Genomic DNA, 26,486 nt, shown 5'->3' with positions numbered 1-26,486 from the left:
TTCCACGTCCCATTCCCATATGTCAATCCATGGCCTCCTCTACTTTCGAGATGAAGCCACACTCAGGTTGAAGGAACAACACCTTATATTCCGTCTGGGTAGTCACCAACCTGATGGCATGAACATTGATTTCTCTAACTTCCGTTAATGGCCCTCGCCCCTTCTTACCCCATCCCTATTTATTTATCTCTCTCTCTCTCTCTCTCCCTCCCTCCCCCTTTCCCTCTCACAATAACTCCTTGCCTGTTCTCCATCTCTCTCTGGTACTCCCCTCCCCTTTCTTTCTTCCAAGGCCTTCCGTCCCATTATACTCCCCCTTCTCCAGCCTTGTATCCCTTTTGCCAATCAACTTCCCAGCTCTTGACTTCATCCCTGCCCCTCCTGTCTTCTATCATTTCGAGTCTCCCCCTCCCCCTTTCACATCTCTTACGATCTCTTTTTTCCATTAGTCCTGACGAAGGGTCTCGACACGAAACGTCGACTGTACTTCTTCCTATAGATGCTGCCTGGCCTGCTTTGTTCCACCAGCATTTTGTGTGTGTTCCTTCAGAATGTTCATATTTAAAGTACAGAAGTTTAAAACTTATTTTTCTAAAAAGACAGTGAGGTCTCTAAACCTTTGCAAAAACTCCGTATCTGTGCCATAGTTTCACCTGTGACTAGCCTTCACTATGACTGGTGGGTTTGGCCATCGAACTGTCCATTCCTGGGACAAATTTGCAAAGTGGTTTAGTTTCAATGCCCACAGGTGCTATCCAGAATTAGGCATTACTCATATGGCTTGTTACATTCAATCCTAGGATATGTGTCTAGTATCAAATATTAATCTTCACGTGGCAGGAGGCAGAAGCAAAGTGTCAACAAGGCAAGAATTTTAGAAGTGACGATACTGGAGTTGATTTAAATTTGCTGCCCGATTGATAAAACGATGTTGGTCATTCACCTTAGAAGTATGAACAGTAGTGTAGTGGTTAGCACAATGCTTTACAGTACTGCGACCCAGGATCAATTCCGTCGCTGCTTGGAAGAAGTTTGTACGTTTTCCTCCCACAGTCCAAAGACGTGCCAGTTGGTAAATTAATTGCTCATTATAAATTAGGCTAGATTAGGCTAGAATTAAATGGTGGGATTGCTGGGCAGTGTGGCTCGAAGGGCTGGGAGGGACTATTCTGTGTTGTGGCTAAATAAATTAATAAATAAATAAATAACCAACAATCTTCATGTGAATAAAAGTTGGTCTGCTTTTATTGTTGGGTGATAACCCACAAAGCAATCTAGGACTGCAAGATGCAAATTTTCCCAATGTCCAAAAGTGTTTGAAATTGAGCATTTATGAAGATAAGTATAAAAACAACTAATGATAAGATTTCCTCATGTATCAGGAAAAGTGCTGTACTATTATTTATCGACTTAGTAACTGTTTGATGACTAAACAAGCCCATCTGGGTTTGGTTTTGGGTGTATTTGAAAAATGATAGTGGTGGTGGTGGGTCAGATCAGCTGGTTGAGAGAATTAAGATAGTTGCTAAATGCAGTTGTTTCAGCAAGTGAAAAACTGCTGTGCAAAGACTCTGTGCTGCTTATTTCGCCGAACTCCCTTCGCAGCAGTGTGAGTTATTTTAAACGTAGCTCTTTATTTTCTACACAGAACTAACTTATTGATTGGTAGTGATATTGTATTTCAATTTATTTGTAAATACTATGCCCCCATGTTAAAGTCCTTGTGTCAACTATGTCATGACTTTTGACTTTCAGGATTGCGAAGTAGCAAAGGTTATTTCTTGAAATTTTGCAGTTTAAAGATCCCCACTTTATTAATTGGAAAAGCAGACCTCTATACACCTGTGTTTGGTGATCTAATCAGAGAATGTCACTCCTCAGAAATGTGTGAAATGTCTTGCAAATAAAAATGATTTTCCCTCTCTTTTCTTCTAGTTCTACATAAAATAAATGAATCAAACTATTCAGTAAGTTTGCCTAGTTCCTAATATCCTATGACCTTTGAACTCATATACCAAATATGGCACCTTTCTGATAAAGGGAACTCAGAATAGCTAAGGCATGTCACCATGCCAAATGAGTTGCTGTTGCCAAAGCATCAGGTCTGACCAACTTACTTACTGCCCATTATGCCACTGGCATTTAGAGTAGCAATGAAGGACTTCCATCTCTGGCAGCATTCAAAGCTTCCTTCATCACGTCAGTAGCTTCCTCTCAGTTTTCACTACTGTCAGTCATGCAAGTTCAAGTGGAGACTCAGGAATACCATTGCACTTAGATGTAGAAGGATTCTTCATTGCTGTTTTTGTAACAGTTTTGTTTTACCAGTTAGGGTTGTTAGCCCTGAGCTGAACCCTTGAACCTGAAGGACCGGTGGACCACTCAGTCTGGCCAGGACCCTTTGACCTGTTTGGCATGGGTGACCCTACCAACAGCCAAAGCATGAAGCCCTGACTCCAGCAACATAGCTCTCTGGGTCACTGAGGCACACAAGCCTCCAAACTCAACGATAAGTTTGTGGGCCTCTTGGAGGAAAGCACCAGGTCTGGCGACAGCTTAACAATGACCAACAGTTACACATAATACTTGATTTTATTATTACATTGTTTCGTTTCAAGGGCCTCATCATATTAATTTCTTGAACATTAACTATCTGTTCTCCTTCAGACTCCAGTACTTCCTGAACTTAAATCTTCTACCAATAGCATAACAAAAATCTGAAATATATCCTTGGCATCTTATTTAAAATTATTAATTTCTTTGGAATTTGAATAAATTGTGGAGGGATGATTACAATAAAAGCACATGTCACCAGATGAAACAAATAGTAATAATTTCTCATTCACTATTAATGTATTTATGAGAAATGCTCATTTTCCTGATACTTGGCCAAGGAGCAACTATATTTGAGAAAAAATTTCAAAGGTTCAAAGGTTCATTTATTATAGAAACATAGAAAATAGGTGCAGGAGTAGGCCATTCGGCCCTTCGAGCCTGCACCGCCATTTATTATAATCATGGCTGATCATCCAACTCAGAACCCCACCCCAGCCTTCCCTCCATACCCCCTGACCCCCATAGCCACAAGGGCCATATCTAACTCCCTCTTAAATATAACCAATGAACTGGCCTCAACTGTTTCCTGTGGCAGAGAATTCCACAGATTCACCACTCTCTGTGTGAAGAAGTTTTTCCTAATCTCGGTCCTAGAAGGCTTCCCCTCTATCCTCAAACTGTGGCCCCTCGTTCTGGACTTCCCCAACATCGGGAACAATCTTCCTGCATCTCGCCTGTCCAATCCCTTTAGGATTTTATACGTTTCAATCAGATCCCCCCTCAATCTTCTAAATTCCAACGAGTACAAGCCCAGTTCATCCAGTCTTTCTTCATATGAAAGTCCTGCCATCCCAGGAATCAATCTGGTGAACCTTCTTTGTACTTCCTCTATGGCAAGGATGTCTTTCCTCAGATTAGTGGACCAAAACTGCACACAATACTCCAGGTGTGGTCTCACCAAGGCCTTGTACAACTGCAGTAGTACCTCCCTGCTCCTGTACTCGAATCCTCTCGCTATAAATGCCAGCATACCATTCGCCTTTTTCACTGCCTGCTGTACCTGCATGCCCACTTTCAATGACTGGTGTATAATGACACCCAGGTCTCGTTGCACCTCCCCTTTGCCTAATCGGCCACCATTCAGATAATAATCTGTTTTCCTATTTTTGCCACCAAAGTGGATAACTTCACATTTATCCACATTAAATTGCATCTGCCATGAATTTGCCCACTCACCCAACCTATCCAAGTCACCCTGCATCCTCTTAGCATCCTCCTCACAGCTAACACTGCCACCCAGCTTCGTGTCATCCGCAAACTTGGAGATGCTGCATTCAATTCCCTCATCCAAGTCATTAATATATATTGTAAACAACTGGGGTCCCAGCACTGAGCCTTGCGGTACCCCACTAGTCACCGCCTGCCATTCTGATAAGGTCCCGTTTATTCCCACTCTTTGCTTCCTGTCTGCTAACCAATTCTCCACCCACATCAATACCTTACCCCCAATACCGTGTGCTTTAAGTTTGCACACTAATCTCCTGTGTGGGACCTTGTCAAAAGCCTTTTGAAAATCCAAATATACCACATCCATTGGTTCTCCCCTATCCACTCTACTAGTTACATCCTTAAAAAATTCTGTGAGATTCGTCAGACATGATTTTCCTTTCACAAATCCATGCTGACTTTGTCCGATGATTTCACCGCTTTCCAAATGTGCTGTTATCACATCTTTGATAACTGACTCCAGCAGTTTCCCCACCACCGACGTTAGGCTAACCGGTCTATAATTCCCCGGTTTCTCTCTCCCTCCTTTTTTAAAAAGTGGGGTTACATTAGCCACCCTCCAATCCTCAGGAACTAGTCCAGAATCTAACGAGTTTTGAAAAATTATCACTAATGCATCCACTATTTCTTGGGCTACTTCCTTAAGCACTCTGGGATGCAGACCATCTGGCCCTGGGGATTTATCTGCCTTCAATCCCTTCAATTTACCTAACACCACTTCCCTACTAACATGTATTTCGCTCAGTTCCTCCATCTCACTGGACCCTCTGTCCCCTACTATTTCTGGAAGATTATTTATGTCCTCCTTAGTGAAGACAGAACCAAAGTAATTATTCAATTGGTCTGCCATGTCCTTGCTCCCCATAATCAATTCACCTGTTTCTGTCTGCAGGGGACCTACATTTGTCTTTACCAGTCTTTTCCTTTTTACATATCTATAAAAGCTTTTACAGTCAGTTTTTATGTTCCCTGCCAGTTTTCTGTCATAATCTTTTTTCCCCTTCCTAATTAAGCTCTTTGTCCTCCTCTGCTGAACTCTGAATTTCTCCCAGTCCTCAGGTGAGCCACTTTCTCTGGCTAATTTGTATGCTTCTTCTTTGGAATTGATACTATCCCTAATTTCTCTTGTCAGCCACGGGTGCACTACCTTCCTTGATTTATTCTTTTGCCAAATTGGGATGAACAACTGGTGTAGTTCATCCATGCAACCTTTAAATGCTTGCCATTGCATATCCACCGTCAATCCTTTAAGTGTCATTTGCCAGTCTATCTTAGCTAATTCACATCTCATACCTTCAAAGTTACCCCTCTTTAAGTTCAGAACCTTTGTTTCTGAATTAACTATGTCACTCTCCATCTTAATGAAGAATTCCACCATACTATGGTCACTCTTACCCAAGGGGCCTCTCACGACAAGATCGCTAATTAACCCTTCCTCATTGCTCAAAACCCAGTCCAGAATAGCCTGCTCTCTAGTTGGTTCCTCGACATGTTGGTTCAAAAAACCATCCCGCATACATTCCAAGAAATCCTCTTCCTCAGCACCTTTACCAATTTGGTTCACCCAATCTACATGTAGATTGAAGTCACCCATTATAACTGCTGTTCCTTTATTGCACACATTTCTAATTTCCTGTTTAATACCATCTCCGACCTCACTACTACTGTTATGTGGCCTGTACACAACTCCCACCAGCGTCTTCTGCCCCTTAATGTTACGCAGCTCTACCCATATCGATTCCACATCTTCCCGGCTTATGTCCTTCCTTTCTATTGCGTTAATCTCTTCTTTAACCAGCAACGCCACCCCACCTTCATGTCTATCCCTCCTGAATATTGAATATCCCTGAACATTGAGCTCCCATCCCTGGTCACCCTGGAGCCATGTCTCTGTGATCCCAACTATATCATAATCATTAATAACAATCTGCACTTTCAATTCATCCACCTTATTATGAATGCTCCTTGCATTGACACACAAAGCCTTCAGGCACTCTTTTACAACTCTCTTAGCCCTTATACAATTATGTTGAAAAGTGGCCCTTTTTAATGCTTGCCCTGGATTTGTCGGCCTGCCACTTTTACTTTTCTCCTTAGTACTTCTTGCTTCTACCCTCACTTTACACCCCTCTGTCTCTCTGCACTGGTTCCCATCCCCGTGTTGTGAACTAACCTCCTCACGCCTAGCCTCTTTAATTTGATTCCCACCCCCCAACCATCAAAGTATGCATGCAGTATACAAACTCTGAGCTGCTTCTTCTCCAGATAGCCACTAAACCAAGCAAACCAAGGGAAGTCAGTTCAAAGAAAAACAGCAAACTCACCACCCAGGCACAAAAAAAATGCCAACAGGATCATCAACCCCTCCTACCCTAACTTCACCCTCACGAAATACAACAAGAACATGGTCCCCAAACACCCCCGCACCAAAAATTAACATGAACACCACAAGAACATTAACACCCAAAATCCCCTCCCCATCGACGCCCCCAATACCCCTCTCCCATCACAAACAGACAATGAAAAAGAACGGTTGACAACACAGACTGAACATAAGACTGAAAAATTTCACAATTATAAGGTATTAATCCTAAATTATACTAAGCAAATTAACTTTGAAAAAGGTAATGCAATGTATAGGATGCTGACAGTGGCAAACGACGTGAAGCCTGCACAATACATACCCAATGAAGCTCTGCTGTTTTCTTCAACTGCTCTGTGAAAGCCACCACAAACCTGGCAATTAAAAAGGTTTTCAGGAAAAGAATATTAAAATAGCTCACAACGACAGCATTTGGTACATCAGGGACCAATGTCAACATTGCGGGCTAAAAAGCAGTTTGAAATCGTAAAAACCAATGCTTAAACAAAGTGGGTAAATTGAAGAGAAATTTTAATTTAAAAATAACAGTGGTACTGAAAGCTCAAGGATTTATCTTTAATAACATTCAGACTACCCACATTTCCTTGGGCATTTACTCTAGACAGTAATTGAAGGAATTTAAACTGCAATAATATAAGCCTACTGAGAATAACATGTTTAATCAAAGTGTATGCTGAGCACAGAACTCAACTAATAAGCCTCCAGTCATTATATCAATGATTTATCACAGAATTTCACAAAAATATCCATCATCTAACTATAAACTGCCAATAGGAAGACAAAAGACAGATAATACCCATGCCGTTCGAAGACTTTGATAGGTTTTGTTAGATCTTACTAATTAGAATCAGTCGGTTTATGATTTCTTTAAAATAATTACTACCATGAACACTATTGATCAAGGTAACTCTGACGAGACTCCAAATCCAATACCCATCTATTCTACAGAGGTATAATATTGCTATCACAAATCTGTACCACAGTAACGAGGAAAATAAATATTAGGCAAATTTCCATGCATAAAAGAAAATGTTCCACTAAACTAAAATTTGCAATAAAGTTAATATATATTGAGGCTGAGGTTGAATTGGAAACCTTATCTCATTACTTTTATGTGTGAATCCTCATTATTTTGTACATATAATTTACATAGTTGGTCTATAATTTATTGGACTTATCAAGCCACATATTAATCATGTGCAGCACAGTACACTAATCAGAATTGGAGAAGTTAAGGGTTATTATGAATATTTGAAAATAATGAACAATACTTCCGACTGTAATACAGATTCACTTAATAAGTTGGCATCAAGAACAAGAAAATAACCGAGTTCTGCATTGTAGGTAATCCTCCTTAGACATTCCACCTGTTGAAAAATAGGTGCTGAGCCAAAGCAGATGTACGTGAAAAAAGTAGCCAAAAACTTGGATGATTTGTTTTCTAATAAAGGCTGAAATACTAAGTAAGCGATTGACATACAGCAGAGGGAATGTATTCTGCTGTTGGCTGTGCCAAGCTGAAATGGGAATGGTTGTGACACCATCACAGGATATCTCAAATTGGGAAATTAAAATCAGTTTTGCAGCAGTGTGCAACCTCACCATGAGCACAAATAAGTAAGCAGGTGAGAACCTTTCAAAATTAATCTCCAGGTTTTTTTTAAAAAACAGAACCACCTAAATCAGGTAATGGTTGTGCAGATTGCATTGATCCTACGAATATTATTATTAAATTTATTGATTTTAGTTTACAGACTTACAGATTCAAAAGATAACAATGCCTTTTCCTCTCCTACACTACAACAGAAAAAGAGTGTGCTGGTATTACCTAGCTTTCTGGAGAATAGTCCCCATGACTTCATGCTTCTTTGCATCTTTGATATCTTCATTAATGTCGGTTCCACCAAATATAGCTCCATATGGCACACTGCTGTCTAAAGGAATGAGATTTTTGAAATAATTTTAATCCCATGTCTCTGTGCTTCTGATCTACTTCACATGTCAGTAAAATTCCATAGGCTAAAATAAATGTGCTTCTTATTGCTTAACCATTGACTTTAAAAATATAACTGAAAGTGAAAATCAGAAGGGAAAGAAGGTCAGGAATAGGAAGAAGAAAGGTGTAGAAAAAGCATGTAAGGAAAAGATAAGGTAAAAGGAGAATGTTAATGAAAAGCATACAGCAAGTTCTTCACCTTTACCCTAAAGGTAACCTGGAGGTAGGTACTTGACGATAAGATACAGAGAAATTAACCTTGTTGATTATGAAGTTTACTTAAGGGCGAAATTGAGCAAGAAAAACGGGAAGAAATGAGGCATACATGGTTCTCTGCATCCAGTACATGGGTACAAAGATTTTTAAAAGATGGGGCAGCAAGTAGAAAAAAGTGCTATTCTGGGTTATGAATACATAAAATGAAGACAAATAAAATACCTAATCAGTACAAAATACTTGCTGAGGGTGGTGCTAGAAGTAGATAGAGCATTGAGCAGCACAGCACAACACAGGCCCTTCATCCCACCATGTTGCCTCAACCTATATAAATGTATTACACAGTCAATTGAATTCTTCTGTCCTCTGCAGCCTATAACCCTCCATTTTTCTTAATCTATGTGCCCATCTAAGAGTCTCTTAAATGTCTCTCATTGTATCAGACTCTACCACCACTCCTGGCATTGTGCTCCAGACTCTGTGTAAAAAAAATACTGCTGATATCTCCTCTGAGCTTCCCTCCATTCAGCTTAAGCACATATCTTCTTGTATTGGCCATTGCTGTTCTAGGAAAAAAGGTGCTGGCTATCCACTCTATCTTTGTCTCTCATAATCTTACACAAGTCTATAAAGTGATCTTTCATCCTCCATCGCTCCAAAGAGACAAGCCCTAGCTCACTCACCATTTCTCAGAAGATATGTGCTCTAATCCAGGCTGAATCCTGGTAAATTTGTTCTGAAACCTCTCTAAAGCTTCCACATTCTTCCTGTAGCCAGGTGACAACATTGATCAAAGTGTGGTCTAACCAGAGTTTTATAGAGCTACAACATCACCTTGCAGCTCTTCAACTGAATCCTCCAACTAACAAAGGACAGCACACCATATCCCTTCTTAACCACCCTGTCAACTTGCAGGCAACTTTGAAGGGTCTGTGGGCTTGGGCCCAAGATCCTTCTGTTCTTCTACAACGCTAAGAATGCTGTCATTAACCTTGTACTCTGCCTTCAAGTTCAATCTTCCAAAGTGTATCGCCTTACACTTCTCTGGACTGAACTCAATCTGCTAATTCTCTGCCCAACTGCATCTTGTTTATATCCCGTTGGAACCTATGGCAACAACCTACACAATGCACAACTCTTCTAACCTTTGTACCATCTTCATACTTACTAAATCATCCTTTATTGCCTAATTCAAGTAATTTATATAAAAAAAATCACGAAGAGCAGGGGGCCCAGAGCAGAGCCCTGCAGAACACTAGTGGTGACCAACCTCCAGGCAGAATACTCTCCATCTACTACCAACATCTGCCTTCTGTAGGGAAGCTAATTCCAAATCCATAGAGCCAAGTTTCCATGGATCCCATGCCTCATAACTTTATGGTCAAGCCTACCATGAGGATCCTTATCAAACACCCAACTAAAATCCATGTACACCACACTAACTTTATCATTTGTCTTGTCACCTCCTTGAGAAACTCAGTTAGGCTTGTGAGTCATGACTTGCCCTTCACAAAGCTAAGCCGACTATTCATAATAAGACTATGCTTCTCCAAATGTTCATAAATCCTGTGCTTAAAAATCCTCTCCAGTAGTTTGCCTACGATTGACATAAGACTCACTGGTCGATAATCCCGGGATTATCCTCATTACCTTTCTTGAAAAATGAAAGAACATTTGCCATTCTTTAATCCTCCACATTATTCCTGTGGCAAGGGATGATGTAAATATCACTATTAATGGCACCGTAATCTCTTCTCTCAATTCCTGAAGGAACCTGGATTATACCTCGTTCACCCCCAGTGACATCTCTCCCAATGTTTCTCAGAAGCTCCAACGCTGCCTCTTTCTTATCTTTGATATGTTCCAGTACATTAGCCTGTTTTACACTGGCCTCACACTCATTAAGGTCCCTCTCCCTGGTTAACACTGAAGGAAAGTATTCATTAAGGTCCTTTCCTACCTCCTCAGCCTTCAGGCTTGTTTCCCCTTTTATCCCTAAGCCATCCTTCCCTCCCTCTAGTTATCCTCCTGTTCATGTGTGGAACACCTTGGGGGTTTCCTTAATTCTATTCTCCAAGTCTTTTCATTGTCCCCTTCTAGCTATACTAACTCCTTTCTTAAGCTCCTCCCTGGCTACCTTATAATTCTCAAGAGCTCTGCCTGATTTTTGCTTCTTAAACCTTAAGTATGCTTCCTTCTTCCCCCTGACTAGATGTTCCAACTGTTATCAACCATGGTTCCTTCCCCTTTCCATGTCTCAATGGGACAAACCTATCCAGAACTCCAGCAAGTGGTCCCTAAACAACCTCCACATTTCTGCTGTGTATTTCCTTAAATACGTCTCTTCCTAAATTACGCTCCCAGTTCCTGCCTAATACCAGTGTAATTAGCCCTCCCCAAATAGTCTGTGGCAGTTCACTCCTGGAATATAGTTACTGTAGAGATAGATAGTCAATCAACACTCCTCATAATCTTATAAACCTCTATCAGACCTCAGCCTGTGCTTCTCTGGAGAAAACAACCTAAGTTTGTCCAACCACTGTTTATAGCACAGGACCTCTAATCCAGGCAGCATCCTGGTAAACTCTTCTGCACCCTCTCCAAAGCCTGTACACTCTTCCTATAATGGAGTGACCCAAAATGAATGCAATACTCCAGATGCAGCCTAAATATACTTGCATAAAGTTGTAACTTAACCTCCTGACTCTTGAGCTCAATTGCTCAACTAACAAAGGCAAGCATTCTATGTATAGTAGAGAGATTACAGATGCTGGAAATCTTGCATAAAGTACACAAAATGCTGGAGATACTCAGCCAGTCAGGCAAGGAGAGGTATAAACAGTTGATATGCTGTGCCAAGACCCTTTATTAAGTCCTGATGAAAGTTCTCATCAGAAATTTTGACTGTTTATTCCCCTCCATAGATGTTCCCTGACTTGCAGAGTTCTTCCAGCATTTTATGTGTGTTACTCAAACAACCCATATAATTTCTTTACTATCCTATCAACCAATGAGGCCACTTTCAGGGAGCTGTGGACTTGGACCCCAAGATCCTTCTGTATATTAAGGGTCCTGCCCTGTCTCTTTTTACATTTAATCTCCCAAAGTGCAACACTTCACATTTAGCGTTGTAACCCCCATCTGCCACTTCTCCACACATATCTGCAACTGAACTATATCCCGCAATATCCTTTGGCTGTTTCTACACTATCCACAATACCACCAATCTCTATATCTGCATCGTACTAAACCACACAGCCATGTCTTCATCCAAGTCAATCATATCACAAACAGTGGAGGTCCCAATATGGATCTCTGTGGAACACCACTCATCATGGACCTCCAGCTTGAAAATATCCCACCAACCCCATCAGCCTCTATCTTCTATGTGCAAGCTAATTCTGAATACAAATGGCCAGTTCACCATGGATCCCATGCATCATAACATTTTACAGAAGATTACCACGAGGGACCTTGTCTACATGAATTTTAGTAAGGTGTTTGACAACATCTAGTTTTACCTTCATCAATCACCTTCGCCATATCCTCAAAAAACTCAATTATGTTCATAGGACATGATTTTCCCTACATGAAGCCATGCTAACTATCCTGAATTAGGGCCAGATGCTCACAAATTCTATCCTAAACATCTTCTCAAGTAACTTCCCCGCCCACTGACATGATTCATCTCTAATTCTGCTTTTGAAAGTAGAACAATATTAGTTACTGGCCAGTTCTCTAAGATCCTGCTTGTGGCCACAGCGTATACAAAGATATTGGTCAAAACCCCATATTGTGGGAAATCAGGTTCACGGGCTCGGAGGGTGGGACAGAAGAGGCTCACTGTCAGTAAATAGGTTAGCAATTTATTACACGATAAAACATAGACTAAGCATTCAGTAAACCCATTTAGATTAAGTTTACTTATCTAAGTAAAGCATCCAAGTTGGCAGGACAAAACAGACACAGAACATACTCTTTAGATAAGTACTTACACTGCAGTATACCCCCACTGTCTATCGTTTCCACGGCATCTTTGTCTACCCAGACCATGGCGACCCAAGAGAAAAAGAGACTGCATTGTTACCGCACACTAGATTTAAACCCTACCAGCGCTGTGACATTGCTGGCTAACAACCTAGTGGGAGGGGCTGCAATGCTCTGTACATGGGCCAGTCCCCACCTCCTATAAGGGGACTAGCATTCGATAAGCAGGTAAGTTACGACACTTACTGCAACAACCCAGCAATCTAATCTCTTGTCTCTCTCAATAACCTGGAGTCTATTCCAAAAGGCAATAGGGATTTACCCACCTTAATATTCTTTAAGAGACCCTACACCACTTCCTTCCTCATTTCAAATTAACCTCAGAAATTAGCATTCTTCACTGTTCTCCCAACTCTCCATGTCCCTGTCCTTGATAAAACTGATGCAAAGTACAAATGTGGCTAGACTTTGATAAAGGACAGGAAAAGGTTTGAAAGGAATAGAAGTGCTGATTTGAACTCACTGGGTGAAGTGATTGGTTCATAGATTCTATGTAATTCTCACAGAGTCGCAGGTTTAAACAACACAATTTGTCCACTCTGACCAGGTTGCCAACCTGATCTTGTCCCATTCATCTCATACCCTTTCAAACCCTTCCTACTGACAGACCTCCCCAAATGTCTCTTAATGTTGTAATTGTACTTACTTCTATCACTTCTACTGACAGTTCATTCTCCAATTCCTACACCCTCTGTGTGAAAAAAAATTGCCCCTCGACTCGCCTTTAGACTTTTCCCCTCAAGTTATATCTGTGTCCCCTTAGATTGCCAAACCATAGGAAAAAAGACTATGACTATTCACCTTATCTATGCCCTTCATGATTTTGTAAGTCTTTATAAGGTCATCTCTTGATCTCCTCCAGGAGGAAAGACCTAACCTATCCAGAATTTTCTTTTTCATTGAAGCCTTCCAGTCCAAGCAGCATCATTATAAACCTTTTCTGCACCTTTTCCAGTTTAATGACATTCTTCCTGTAGGTGGGTGACCAAAATTGCTCATGTGGTCTCACCAAACCTTGAAAATTCTCTTGCCCACTTTATCAGTTGATTGCTCCTGTTATCATCTTAGATAGCTTTATTCACTATCTACTATTCATAGTGTCATCTGCAAACTAACTAACCATACCAATTATATTCTCATTCAATCTGCTAATACAGGTGGAAAACAACAGTGGACCCAGCAAGGATCCGTGTGGCATAGCACTGGTTACAAGCCTTCAACCTAGAAAAAAACAATCCTGCAATACCCCCTGACTCCTTTCATCAAACCAATTTTGTAGCCTTTTGGCTTATCCTTGCAGCCCTTAAGTAAGCCACTTTCTAATCTTTTTTGAGTATCTTACCCGTGACTAATGCTGATACAATTATTTCTCCTTTAGCCAATTCCCTCCCTCCCTCTGCTGAACACTGTGCTGGAGGTCAATACATGAATATTTACTCACAGAAAAATACAGCAACGGCTTATCATGGCCATCCAGGAATGGTAAGCTCTCACGTGGGCAAGGGTGGAAACACTGAGACAGATCTAATGACTTACCCATGCATATCCACAGAAGACCAGGCTCCTAATCTAAATCAAGGAGTACATCTTCTGGCCTGCTCAACCTGCACTGGCGGAGTCCACCATTTCCCATAGGTTTATCTGCACATACAGTGGGTAAGCCAAGTCTGGGTTAAACCTGGTGCAAACACAGAGTCTCCCTTTCAGATAACTGGGAGAATTTCATTGCCAGGAAAATAGACAAGTAGTTTGTTTTAATTAGTTATTTAAGACAGTATCATTGTGTTTAATTTATTTTAGAGCACAATCTTATTAGTTTCTTCAGCTTAGATATGATTAAGTGGTTTACACTATTTAAAAAAACTCTCACATATTACTCACTCTCAATGAACAAAGATAGTAGTGAATTTAGTGATATTAGTCCTGGGTGATGGGCGACCATCATTAAGAACCCCCATCACCCAGAACATGGCCTCTTCTCGTTGTTTTTAATCAAGGAGGAGATACAAGAGCCTGAAGATGTACACTAAACATTTTGGGAACAGCTTCCATCTCTCTGCCATCAGAGGTAGTGTACCCATGTACACTACCTCAATTTTTCTTTGTTCTCTTTTTGCACAATTAATTTAATTTAATTATTAAAAATATATTTCTTGTATAGTTTTTATAATGTACTGTAATGCACTGCTGCAGCAAAACAACAAATTTCACAGCATACGCCTGTGATATGAAAGCAGATTCTGATCCAAAGGAGTGGAGGGAACTGACCGTCAATTCTATTCTGTACAAGAAGCCAGCCTACTTGTAACTAGAAAGTGTCTCGTACCAGACCATTCCCTCAATTCCCCTCTCAAAGGCTAATCACTTAAGGAGAAAACAGTACAAATTTACAGTAGGTGGCTCACAATTTGACATCATGAAAATTATCTCTATTATTTGGAGACAACAACATGCAGTGCACTGCGGGTATATTCTCTAATCACTGACTTTCGTGCAAGGTCAATCACCAATGCAATTATTTTGTGGATGTTTTCCCAAGTTATCAGATAAAATGGATTCTTGGTCATACGATCTACCTTATCATGGTCTTGTACTTTTTACCTGCACGCACCTTTTGGGGTAACATTTACATTTTATTCTGTATTGTTACTGTTTTACCTTATTCTAGCTCAATTCACAGAGTAATGACTTGATCTGTATAAATAGCAAGCAAGGCAAGGTTTTCACAGTGTCTTGGTACATGTGACAACAATAAACCAATATCAGTAGTATGAAAAAATTACCTTCGAATTGATGCACTAATAACCGACTGCTCAGGAAATAAGTATTCTTTAACCAAAAAGTTTTCATTTAGAATTTTTCCCTCTGGAATTTGTTTGGCTACCTGTACAAAATGTTTTGGCACTACACTGCACAGTAAATTTCTGCTGTGGTACAAATCTTAATTCTCAACTAGTTTTAAGGCCAGTCTGTTTATATTTTATTTGAGAGTGGGCTAGAGGTGTTTTCAGCAATCCAGATTTTTGGACACTATTAAAAGCTGATAACAGTGACCCTTATGTGGATAATGTGGATCTCGAGAAAGTCATCCACATCCTTATGTCCTCCCGCTTGGGACTACTCCAATTCCCTGTATACTGAGATTAGTCAGTTGTCCCTGTCCCGTCTGCAACTAGTCCAGAACGCCGCAGTCAGGCTCCTGACAGGTGCCTGGAAGAGGGACCATATTACTCCTATCCTGGCCTCCCTCCACTGGCTGCCAGTACGGTTCAGAATTGATTTTAAGATCTTCCTGTTTGTTCATAAAGCCCTAAATGGGCTGGCTCCCCCTCATATCTCAGACCTTTTAACCCCTTATTCTACTTCCAGGTCCCTCAGGTCAGCTGACTTGGGGCTCCTGGCTGTCCCGTGATCTAAACTCAAGCTCAGGGGTGACCGTGCTTTTGCTGTTGTAGCCCCAGACTGTGGAACAGCATTCCCCTCCCTATCGGATCTGCCTCCTCCATCGACTCTTAAATCCAGGCTCAAATCTTACTTTTATTCACTATCGTTTGAATCCTCCTGATGTGGTTGATTTTTGGCTTGTGCCTAGGCCCTTGTGTTGTTTCTTTTGTGCCTATAAGTTGTTTGCCTTGTTGGTTATGTCTGTGTTGCTCATATTTGTAATTTTAGCTATTCTGCTCTGATCTGTACAGCACTTTGGTCAACGTGGGTTGTTTTTAAATGTGCTACATAAATAAACTTGACTTGACTTGAATTGAATGTTAGTAATAAATGGAAAAAGCTAACCAACTATCATTTTCTGGATTATTAAGAATAAGAATGGGATCATACATTAGGAAAAATTTTAGAAAGTCTCTCCTTTGTCAAATGATAACGATGTACAATTTTAAATTGAATCAATGAATGGCTAGCACAAATTGAAGAAGAGTTAACCAACTTCAATATCCGCATCCAATCCTCCGTCATAAAAGTCAAATTAAGTTCCTTTTCCCAATCCTGTTTAATCTTAGACAAAGGACGCTCATCACATTGTAATAATAAATTATAAATTCTTCCAACAGAACCCTTAATCAAAGGATTCATACTCATAATAGTATCTAACAGGTCAGCCTCCAATATGTAAGGGAAATTACTTTCTAAAATTTTTCCTAATGTTGATAGTCATTGTGATAGATGTAAAACTGAGATAGCTACACTGACACATGTTTTGGTCTTGTTCTGTATTGGTACAGTTCTGGAAGTCGGTTTTCTCAACAATTTCTAAAGCACTTAAAATTAATTTACAACTTAATAAATTAACTGTGCTTTTTGGAATAGTTCCTCAAAATATTCATGGTATTTCTGTGTCTGTTACATTGATAACTAGGAGGGCCATTTTGTTGAAGTGGAAGGATACACCAGCTCCCACTTTGTCACAATGGTTCTCTCAAGTGATGCTATGTCTTAGTTTGGACAAAATTAGAAGTCGAACCTTTGATTTTGAGAAAAGATGGGGCTCATTTGCTCGTTATTATCATTTGAGTTAACTGATATAATTTTTCCACGATCTAATTGTAAACTCTTTTAGTATGGCGGTTTGATGTTTATTTTTAGAAGCTTTTTGTATGACGCATGGCTCCGGGATTGTACACCTAATGGGTTCTCTTTTTTTCCCTCACTTTCCTGCTTAGTAGATTTTTTTTGTTATCACAAAATTTTGTTTTCAATTTTTGAGATGATAGGTTTTTTTTGTGGCATTGTAAGTGTTGTTACTTCGATGTACTCATGTTATTTTTCCTATATATATAATAAAAAGATTTGAAAGAATGGGATCAAACTTATTTAGCACAGTCCTTATTTTTCACATGACCTTTTCCCCAAAATAGTAACAGCCTCAGGCAAATTTATTTTCCCCATTGTACAATTGAACTGATATTTAAAGATAGTCAACACTTTTCATCCTTCAACTGTTTTCAACCAAATCCTTCTCTCAAAACACTAGAATATACAAAATTTTGTGAATTGTGAGAAACGAGCAGTCATAGTAAATGCTTGGTGCAAATGGTACACTCGTATTTAAGGGAAGCTAGAGAACATAATAGCAACACACACAAAATGCTGAAGGAACTCAGCAGGCTAGGCGGCATCTAGGGAAAAAGAGTGAATAGTTGACAGTTCAGTCTGAGACCCTTCATCAGGACTGGAAAGGAAGAAGAAAAGTCAAGAGTAAGAAGGTGGGGGGGTGTGAGGAGGAAGAAGTACAAGGTGATAGGTGATAGGTGAAACTGCGGGAGGGGGTGAAGTAAAGAGCTGGGAAGTTGATTGGTGAAAGAGATAAAGGGGAATCTGATAAGAGAGGAAGAAGACCATGGAAGAGAGGAGGAGGAACACCAGAGGGAGGTGATACTCAGGAGATGAGGTGAGAGGGGGAAACAGGAATGGGGAATGGTGAAGTGGGAGGGGAAATTACCAGAAGTTTGAGAAATCAATGTTCATGCCATTGAGCTGGAGGCTACCCAGACAGAATACAAGGTGTTGCCCCTCCAGCCTGAGAGTAGCCTCAGCGTGGCAGTAAAGGAAGACATGGCCTGACATGTAGGAATGGGAAGTAGAATTGAAATGTGTGGCTACTTTTTCCACTTTTTCAGGCGGATGGAATGTAGGTGCTCGGTGAAACAGTCCCTCAACCTACATTGGTCACACCGATATACAGCAGGGCACACAGGGAGCACCGGATACAGTAGCTGGCCCTAAAGGACTCACAGGTAAAGTGTCACCTCACCTGGAAGGACTGCTTGGGGCCTTGAATGGTAGTGAGGGAGGTGGTATAGCAGCAGGTGTGGCACTTGTTCCACTTGCAAGATAAGTACCAAAGGGAGATCAGTGGGGAGGGACGAGTGGAAACGGGAGCCACGTACAGAGTGATCCCTGTGGAAAGCAGTAAGTGGGGACGGAGGGAAAGATGTACTTCGTGGTGAGGCCCCGTTGGAGATGGCGGAAGTTACGGAGAATTATGTCCTGGACATGGAGGCTAGTGGGGTGGTAGGGGAGGACAAGAGGAACCCTATCCTTGGTGTGGTGGTGAGAGGATGGCGTGAGGGCAGACATGCAAGAAATTGAAGAGATGTGGGTGAGGAAGTGTTGGTGGTGGAAGAAGGGAAGCCCCTTTCTTTGAAGGAGGAGGACATCTCTCTAGTTCTGGAAATGAAAAGCCTCATCCTGAAAGCAGATGCGGTGGATACGGAGGAACCGAGGGAAGAAAAAGGCATTTTAGGCATAACAATGAGATGGGAATGGAGGTTTATGTTGCTTGAGCTTGATAACGGACTGTTTGGACTTGTTGGGTGAAGTGCTTTGCTTCTATATATACCACTGCCTAATACATTTCTGACCATTCAATATACAAAGCAATAGAAAGAAATGGTCTTTGGTTGACAGCATGGATACAATGGGCAGAAAGTTTTTTTTCTGTGGTGTACAACTCTGTGGCCAAATTAGGGCTTACCGTACCTAATATCAATCTTCCTGCTTTGTAAAGATGAATTATCAGCACTGCATTAAATTTATCCTCTGAGATTAAGTCTGCAACTTGAGAGGACGATTTAAAATCACCTATGTCTCTCAGTGCACACAGGTGGCCGCCCTCCTGTATGTAGTCGCTAGAGGAAAGAAAGAGAAAGAAAATGCAAAACTTCATTTCAGTAAATATTAAGACTTTACTCACTAATGCTTATTTTTAAATTACTTTAGCTACATTGTAAACAACAGATAGACATAATTCCACTGCTCTTCTCCAGAAGAGTCTTTCAGGGTCTTTTAGGTCTAACTCACTATAATCCCATGGGGAGGGGGAACGTCGACTCAGACCATGAGAGGCCTGCATCGGGCATTTTCACGCCTTACAAGGCTCAGATTGGAAGTCTGTGTGGGGCGCCACTCCTCGCACAGACTAGAGCAATGTGTGGTTAAGTGCCTTGCTCAAGGGCACAAACACGCTGCCACAGCTGAGGCTCGAACTAGCGACCTTGAGATAACTAGACGTACGCCTTAACCACTTGGCCACGTGCCCAACACATAATCACGTGAGTATTTTTTAAAAAAAGCAAGAGACTAGAAAATGTTGCTGTTTAAAAAGGGAACTATATGTTCTTGTACACAAGTCACCGAAAGTCAGCAGGAAGGTGCTGCAAGCAATTAAGACAGCAAATGGTCCACTGGCTTTTTTTGAAAGGTGATTTGAGTACAGGAGTAAAGAAATCTTAATGCAGACATCAAACTGATATAGGGCCTCAGTGACACTGCACTTAAGAGTTTTGTATACAGTTTTGGTCTCCTTATTTAGAAAGGACGTATCTGCCTTAGGAGGGCAATGATCATCCTCTACTCGACTCCAATGCCATCTTCACTTTCACCAACAACACTATTGTTGGATGAGTTGTAGGTGGTTATTTCCAGCTACTGGCAGCAGGAGGTACAGAAGTTTTTTTTAAATCCCACATCACCAGTTTCAAGAATAGCTACTTCCCTACAATAATTTGGTTCTTGAACCAACCAGCAAAATTCTAACCAACGTAGTTTAGTCACATTGTGACTACTAAAATGGACTTCTTTTTTCCCGTGATCTTTCTTGCAATAAAATTATGTATAATTTATGTGCAATTTATGATTTTCCCATGAATGCTGCTTTTATGATGCTACACGCCTGTTATGCTGCTGAAAGTGAGCTTTTTATTGCAGACACATACTTGTGCATATGATAATAAGCTCGACTTTGACCCATTCCAGACAGCAGACTGCATAAGTAGAAACGGCCGAGTAGTTTAATTTTGTATCCCCCAGAATTTGTTAGGTCAGAAGAAGCCTCATTGAACTTAACAGGGTGGATGCAGCATGTTTTCTCTGAACCAGGGATCACAGTCTCAGAATAAGGGGGCGGGGTAGGGGGTTCATAGAACTGAAATGAGGAAGTGTTTCTTCATACAGTGGATGGGGAATCTTTGAAACTCTTTACCTAGAAGGCTGTCGTAAGACTGAGGAGCAGAATTAAGCCACTCAGCCCATCCAGTCTGCTCCACGATTCGATCCTCCTTCCCATTTAAACTTCACGCCCTCTGAACGTACTTCCCTTCACTTTCTCAATACCAATCTCAACCTCATCATTAAAGCCCACATGGGGTGCTACTGTAGTCTGGCAGACTGGCCTCTACCAGGCTGAGCCCTGACAGCAACTCTCAGATCCCTCCTCTTACTTACCCCCTGAAAAGGACCCCCACTCAGGTCAGGAGCATCAGGCCATTGTTTCCCGCACCATCACCAACCTCATCATCTTTGGCTACCTCCCATCCACTGCAACCAACTTAAAAGTTCCCTTACCCCACACTGCTCGTTTCTACCTCCTACCCAAAAGCCACAAGCCTGACTGTCCATGTAGGCCCATTGCTTCAGCCTCACTGAATTCATATCTGTATCCCATTTTATCCCCCTTGGTTCACTCCTTTCCAAATTACCGCCAGGACACTTCACACACTCTCGATCCCTTCAACCACTTTTAGTTCCCTGGCACTGTTTCCCTCATTTTCACAATGGATGTCGAGTCTCTATGTGCTTCTGCCTCCTATCAAGAAGGCTTTAAAGCTCCCCACTTTTTTTTTCCAGATAACAGACCTCATCAGTCTCCCTCCACCAGCACCCTCCTCTGTCTGGTGGAGCTGGTCCTCACACTCAACAATTTTTCCTCTGGCTCTCTAAACCCAAGGTGGAGCTATGGGCCTCAGCGATGCCTGCCTTTTCATCAGCTAGATTAGATTATGAGAACACTCAGTCCTCTTTTATTGTCATTTGGAAATGCATACATGCATTAAGAAATGACACAACATTTCTCCGGAGTGTTATCACAGAAAACAGGACAAACCAAAGACTAACACTGACAGAACCACATAATTATAACATATAGTTACAGCAGTGCAAAGCAAAACCATAATTTGATGATGAACAAACCATGGGCACGCTACGTGACACAGTCCATGTTCCAAGCCTTCTCTGATATGTCTTCCTAACTCTTTCTGTGGTACGTTGATGACTGCAATGGTGCTGCTTCCCATGCTGAGGTCATCAATTTTGCCTCCAACTTCCAACCTGCCCTCAAATTTACTTAGTTCATTTCTGACACCTGTCTCCCTACACACTGTCTACCATTATCTTTTATAAATCTACTGATTTTCACAGCTATGTTGACTATATCTCTTCTCATCATGTCACTTGTAAAAATGTTCTCAGTTCCTCTATATACCCCACATCTGCTCTCAGGATGCTATAAGAGTCGTAATGAAGAGTTTGGGCCTGAAATGCTGACTGTTTATTCTTCTCCATAGACGCTGACTGACCTGCTGAGTTCCTCCAGCATTTTGTCTGAAATACTCAGACTTTAGTGTTTGTGTTTCAAATTAACATCTCAAGACTGATGAACATTCATCGTAACTACGAAATCGGAAACCAAACACATTTTAAATTGCAAATAGGAAGAGGGGAAGAAAGTGAATATCTGTGGCACAGTAGAGACCAAGAAAAACTTAACGACAAAATAAGGCAGTGATGCCAGCTGAGACACGTAGAAGACTTGTTAGTCACTGCTGATGTTTTTGGAGAAGATGCAAACAGACGGAGTTTAATGAGGGAGAGAGGAGTGAAATAAAATCTCGGAACTGTACAATATACCATGTCGTGATTCGACACGCTCCCTTTCGTTGTATTTTTCTATATATTTATGAATTATGTATAGCTGTAGTTACTATTCTGTAGATTTGCGTAGTATGCCCACAAGAAAATGAATCTCAGGGTGTACATGGTGACATATTTATACCTCGATCATAAAATTTACTTTGAACTTTGATTTCGTCTATGATGAGGTTACTGGTGTCAAGAAGCGCGAAAGGAAGTCAAAGTAAGATGAATCCTGTCCCAGAAGAAGTACACCAGCCAACGCTGAAGGAATAGCCCAGCGGTTCCAAGTTGGAGCTGTCGCGGGCAGCCCGGGGCACGTCGCCCACACTCACCAGATCCTCCGAGCAGTCGTCATGTTGCCAGTCCGGGGACTCAGGCTGGCGAGAAACAGCAACTTCATTGCGGGCTGTTGGGAGAAGGCAGGCAGGCAGGCAGCCCCTCCTGACTTTAATACACCATTAGCGGTCACCGGGCCCCCGCAGCCTTGACAATGAACAGACTTGGCGCTTGGGGCGGGGGCGGGGGCGGGGGAGGGGGAACAGCCCCAACTACCGCCCGGGAGGAACCGGGGATCCCGTCTGCAGAGGGGGCGCCGGCAATTAGATTGGCATCCGGGTTGACCAATGGCAAACCCGCATTACGTGAGGTCCCGGGGCCGCCTTCGCCTTCCTCCACCAGCTCCGCGGGCTCCGACCAATGGGCGCCGTGCGAAGGCGGGCCTTGGTTACGGTTGCCGAGGTCAGGGGGCATGAGGCCAGGCCTCGGCGTGTGTGGCGTGGACCGCTGGTCAGGCGGGTTTGGGTTAAAGGGAAGTGGCTTGGAGGGATGAGGATCTATCTTTAACTCGCTCAATTACTCAGCGCTTTCAGCTCGGAAGGATCGGGCTACCTTTCCCCCTGAAGGAGTGGGAGAGAAAAGTTTTTTTTTGAATGTAATGATGGAAAACCAGACTGAGGAGAGGACTCCGCTGCTCCCGGAGAGACGGGTGGCTTCTGCCTTCCACGGCCGGCGGCTGGCTTGCGGTGCCGTGCTGGTGACGGAGTCCTTGGAGCGAATGGCGTTTTACGGTATCACATGTGGCCTGGTGCTTTTCCTCAACAGCGAGCCCTACAACTGGCTAGGGGCCCAGTCGAGCCAGACTCTGCTGATCTTCATGGGCATCAGTTACTTCGTGTCCCCTTTCGGAGGGTGGCTGGCGGATGCGTGGCTGGGAAGATTCCCCACCATCCTCCTGAGCATGATCCTCTACCTGATTGGAATGATGTTGTTCCCTTTTATTTCATCTGATCAGACTCGACGTTACCTTTGTGGAGAACTAGAATACTATCCCATCCTGGACCCCAAGTGCATCAATAACAGTTCCAGTGCTTGCGTTTTTCACCGCGATGGTTACTGCCGACCGGTTATCTACACGGGGCTGGTCCTAGTCGCACTTGGTGTGGGATCTGTAAAGGCAAACATAACTCCATTTGGAGCAGATCAGGTACAGTATAACTTGTCTGAAAGTTTTCGAATAAAATTACTTCAGCAGGAACGCAAAATGATGGTATCGTTTTCATTTCTGCATTGTTACGGGTTTTAAAAAAAATCACGACGCCGTTATGCAAGTGTCAAATGAAAACTGTAGCTAAGTTCTTGGTGATGAATGAGTTCTTCTGGGCAATGCCTTTCTAACTCTTTGCTGGTAGCAAGTTTTGGAGTACAGTGTGTGTTTTTTCCCCATCATCACTTAGTTATTTAAGAAAGTTATTCCGTCACGAACAATAAACTTGAATATTAATAACAAAAAGTTGAAAAAGCTATCAGTGCAATTGTATCAGGTAGCAAATATATAGGGGGGGGGAATAAGAATTAATATTTCAGATCGCAGTCCCTTAATCAGAAAAGTTTTTAACTTTGTAAACCAACTGGAATGTAGTTCTTCCCCCCCCCCCACCAAAGTTATTTTGGTGAAGTATTTGGCGATACTTTTTATATTGGTTCAAAGTAAGGGCAGCATGGAAGCTTGTGGTGTCACATGTTGAACTAGATATACATAAACATGTGAGCTTTATAGCCCATAGTTTACAGACACTTTTACGTGAAGGTTGCACTTAGTAAGAAAATAAGAACATTACAGTGTGTTATAACAGCCTTAAATGTGTTGTCCTGTCAGGCTGACACTGCAATTTGAATCATAGGCAATGATTTAGGGAACAAGTATTAGGCACAGCCACCTCATTTAGAGTTCATGGTTTGATTACTCCTTTCCAAGAACATTAAGCATCATTTATAAAATATATTAGTAAATGCATCTTTAAATTACCATTTAAAGAAAAAAGCCAGTCAGTCATGATGTAACTCTACACATTACTTCACCAAATCAGGTTCCTTAAACTTTGTTTATGGACATCATTACAGATAGCTGTACATATAATGTTGTGAAATCAGAATAAATTGGCAGGTATTAAGACTATGTAGCAACTTTATACAACACATTTTGTACATTAAGATGCAGGCTCAAAGTGCTTTACATAGATGGTGAAGATAAATCAATATAGTCATAAAAATAGAAGACAATTAAAAATCATAAGAAAAACATATAGAATAAAATGTAATTAAATATACTAAATTATATAAATTTAAACAACAGCAACACGCATAATGTAATCCTATAAGTAGGCCAAATTTTAAAAATCTCCATTGAGACCCTTCAGCCCATCTCTTTTCCATAGATGCTGCCTGACCCACTGAGTTCCTCCAGTATTTTGTGTGTGTGTGTGTGTTGCTTTGGATTTCCAGCATCTGCAGATTTTCTCATGTTTGATATACCATACCAAGCTTACTATCTAGCACTCTTGGGCTTGCCCTATGGAATGTATTCCCTTTTTCCTATCCTTCTTTCCTTGTCCCATTTTTCCAAGCTTAAAGTTAACTTGTGTTCTCTCTTGCATAGTCTTGACAATAGATTATTTCTCTTTCAACAGATATTGGCTGGCTGCTGTATGTTACCAGCAATCTCTTTTTCATTTAGCATCTAAGGAGCTGCTTTCACTCTAATATTAGCACTAGAGTTTGCTGTGGTACAAGTACTTCAGAGCCCAGATTTGTGTTTTCCAACTTTTGGAAACAATTGTTCTGACAAAGGATCTGATATGTTTGATAAGATACTCTTTGCGAGTGCTTCCTCGCCTGATTACCTTTGGCATGCTCTGTTTTTATTTCAGATTGCCAATATGTGCAATAGTTTTTGAAATTCTGTGGTCTTGTGACGGTCATATGCCAACCTCATCATGTGATCAACTTCTTTATCATGTATTGAACTTTCAGTGCAGGGCAGTAAAATAGATTTGCTTGTCAAATAAAAAATATTAATTTACTATACTGTAAATGCATTTATCTATGTTGTGTATTTTAGAATAAACACAGCTGGATGAATTGTTTGTATAAATCTTGGGATCTTTATAAGCAGAAACTGGTGAAGTGTGATGGTAATGTAGAGTGAATCAGTGAGGATTAAGTAACTGATTTAATAGTGAATGCTAACAACAGGAATTCTGCAGATGCTGGAAATTCAAGCAACACACATAAAAGTTGCTGGTGAACGCAGCAGGCCAAGCAGCATCTATAGTGAATGCTTGCTGTTTTAAGAAAGATAGTATTTGGAGTAACTGAATTAGCAGAGCAGCTGCAAAAGAGATATTGGGTTTTGGCTCAAGACTAGAAATCCCTTAAATGAATATGAAAAAGGGAAAACAGGTTTGATCTGAAGATGATCCCCATAGCAACCAGGAGTTTGAAGGAACCAAAGGTGTGTTTTAGTAATGAGACCATGTGCATTTTACTAAAGACAAAGAAATGGTGAGGTCTGAAATTATTGGTAATATGCCCTCTTGTCTTGAATTGATTTCCCGGTGATGATTTTTCCACATGTTGGTCAAGTTGTTTTCTGTCTTTGTACAATAGGATAGTGTGTGGACTGTAGTGATAATCTGAAAGGGCCCCTCTCTCCCTGGTAGCAGAAGGACTCAACAGTGAATAACTTTCTACGGGGTCTGAGAATCCAAGGATGATTCATTTAGTGCTCAGAACTGCAGTCAGAATTAATCATGTGGAAACAACATTGTTCACTAGCTAGGAATGAAGCTTTAGAGTCTTGTCTGAAGGATTTTATTTCTTGAGCCTCCTGATCCTCTTGTATTCTATGTAACTACGTCTAAGGATGTCTTTATTATGTGCCATATTGCTGTAAAGCCATTTGATCCCAGTGCTGGACCGCCTAATATTCTGTGGCCTTACTCTCTCTGTGTTTCAGACACT

At 41.4% G+C, this 26,486-nt stretch overlaps 2 protein-coding genes across 2 annotated transcripts in view; one reads left to right on the top strand and one right to left on the bottom strand.

Moving 5' to 3' along the window:
• Window positions 1–22,796, bottom strand: part of glt1d1 (glycosyltransferase 1 domain containing 1) — a 77,593-nt gene extending 54,797 nt beyond the window's left edge. The window contains exons 1-4 of the mRNA XM_063034593.1: window positions 22,520–22,796; window positions 18,978–19,126; window positions 8,055–8,160; window positions 6,528–6,579 (exon numbers count right to left, since the gene is read on the bottom strand). Coding sequence (XP_062890663.1) covers window positions 6,528–6,579; window positions 8,055–8,160; window positions 18,978–19,126; window positions 22,520–22,587 — 375 coding nt within the window. The 5' untranslated portion in view covers window positions 22,588–22,796. The remainder of the gene's footprint in view (window positions 1–6,527; window positions 6,580–8,054; window positions 8,161–18,977; window positions 19,127–22,519) is intronic.
• A 150-nt stretch (window positions 22,797–22,946) lies between these two features.
• slc15a4 (solute carrier family 15 member 4) overlaps window positions 22,947–26,486 on the top strand; it is a 73,986-nt gene continuing 70,446 nt past the window's right edge. Inside the window, exon 1 of the mRNA XM_063034247.1 lies at window positions 22,947–23,670. Within this exon, the coding sequence (XP_062890317.1) occupies window positions 23,122–23,670 (549 nt within the window). The 5' untranslated portion in view covers window positions 22,947–23,121. The remainder of the gene's footprint in view (window positions 23,671–26,486) is intronic.

The sequence above is a fragment of the Mobula hypostoma genome, chromosome 27 (assembly GCF_963921235.1).
Source record: "Mobula hypostoma chromosome 27, sMobHyp1.1, whole genome shotgun sequence".
NCBI classification, from domain to species: domain Eukaryota; kingdom Metazoa; phylum Chordata; class Chondrichthyes; order Myliobatiformes; family Myliobatidae; genus Mobula; species Mobula hypostoma.
Note: the sequence above shows the minus strand (reverse complement) of the source record. Positions and strands in the feature narration are given on the sequence as shown.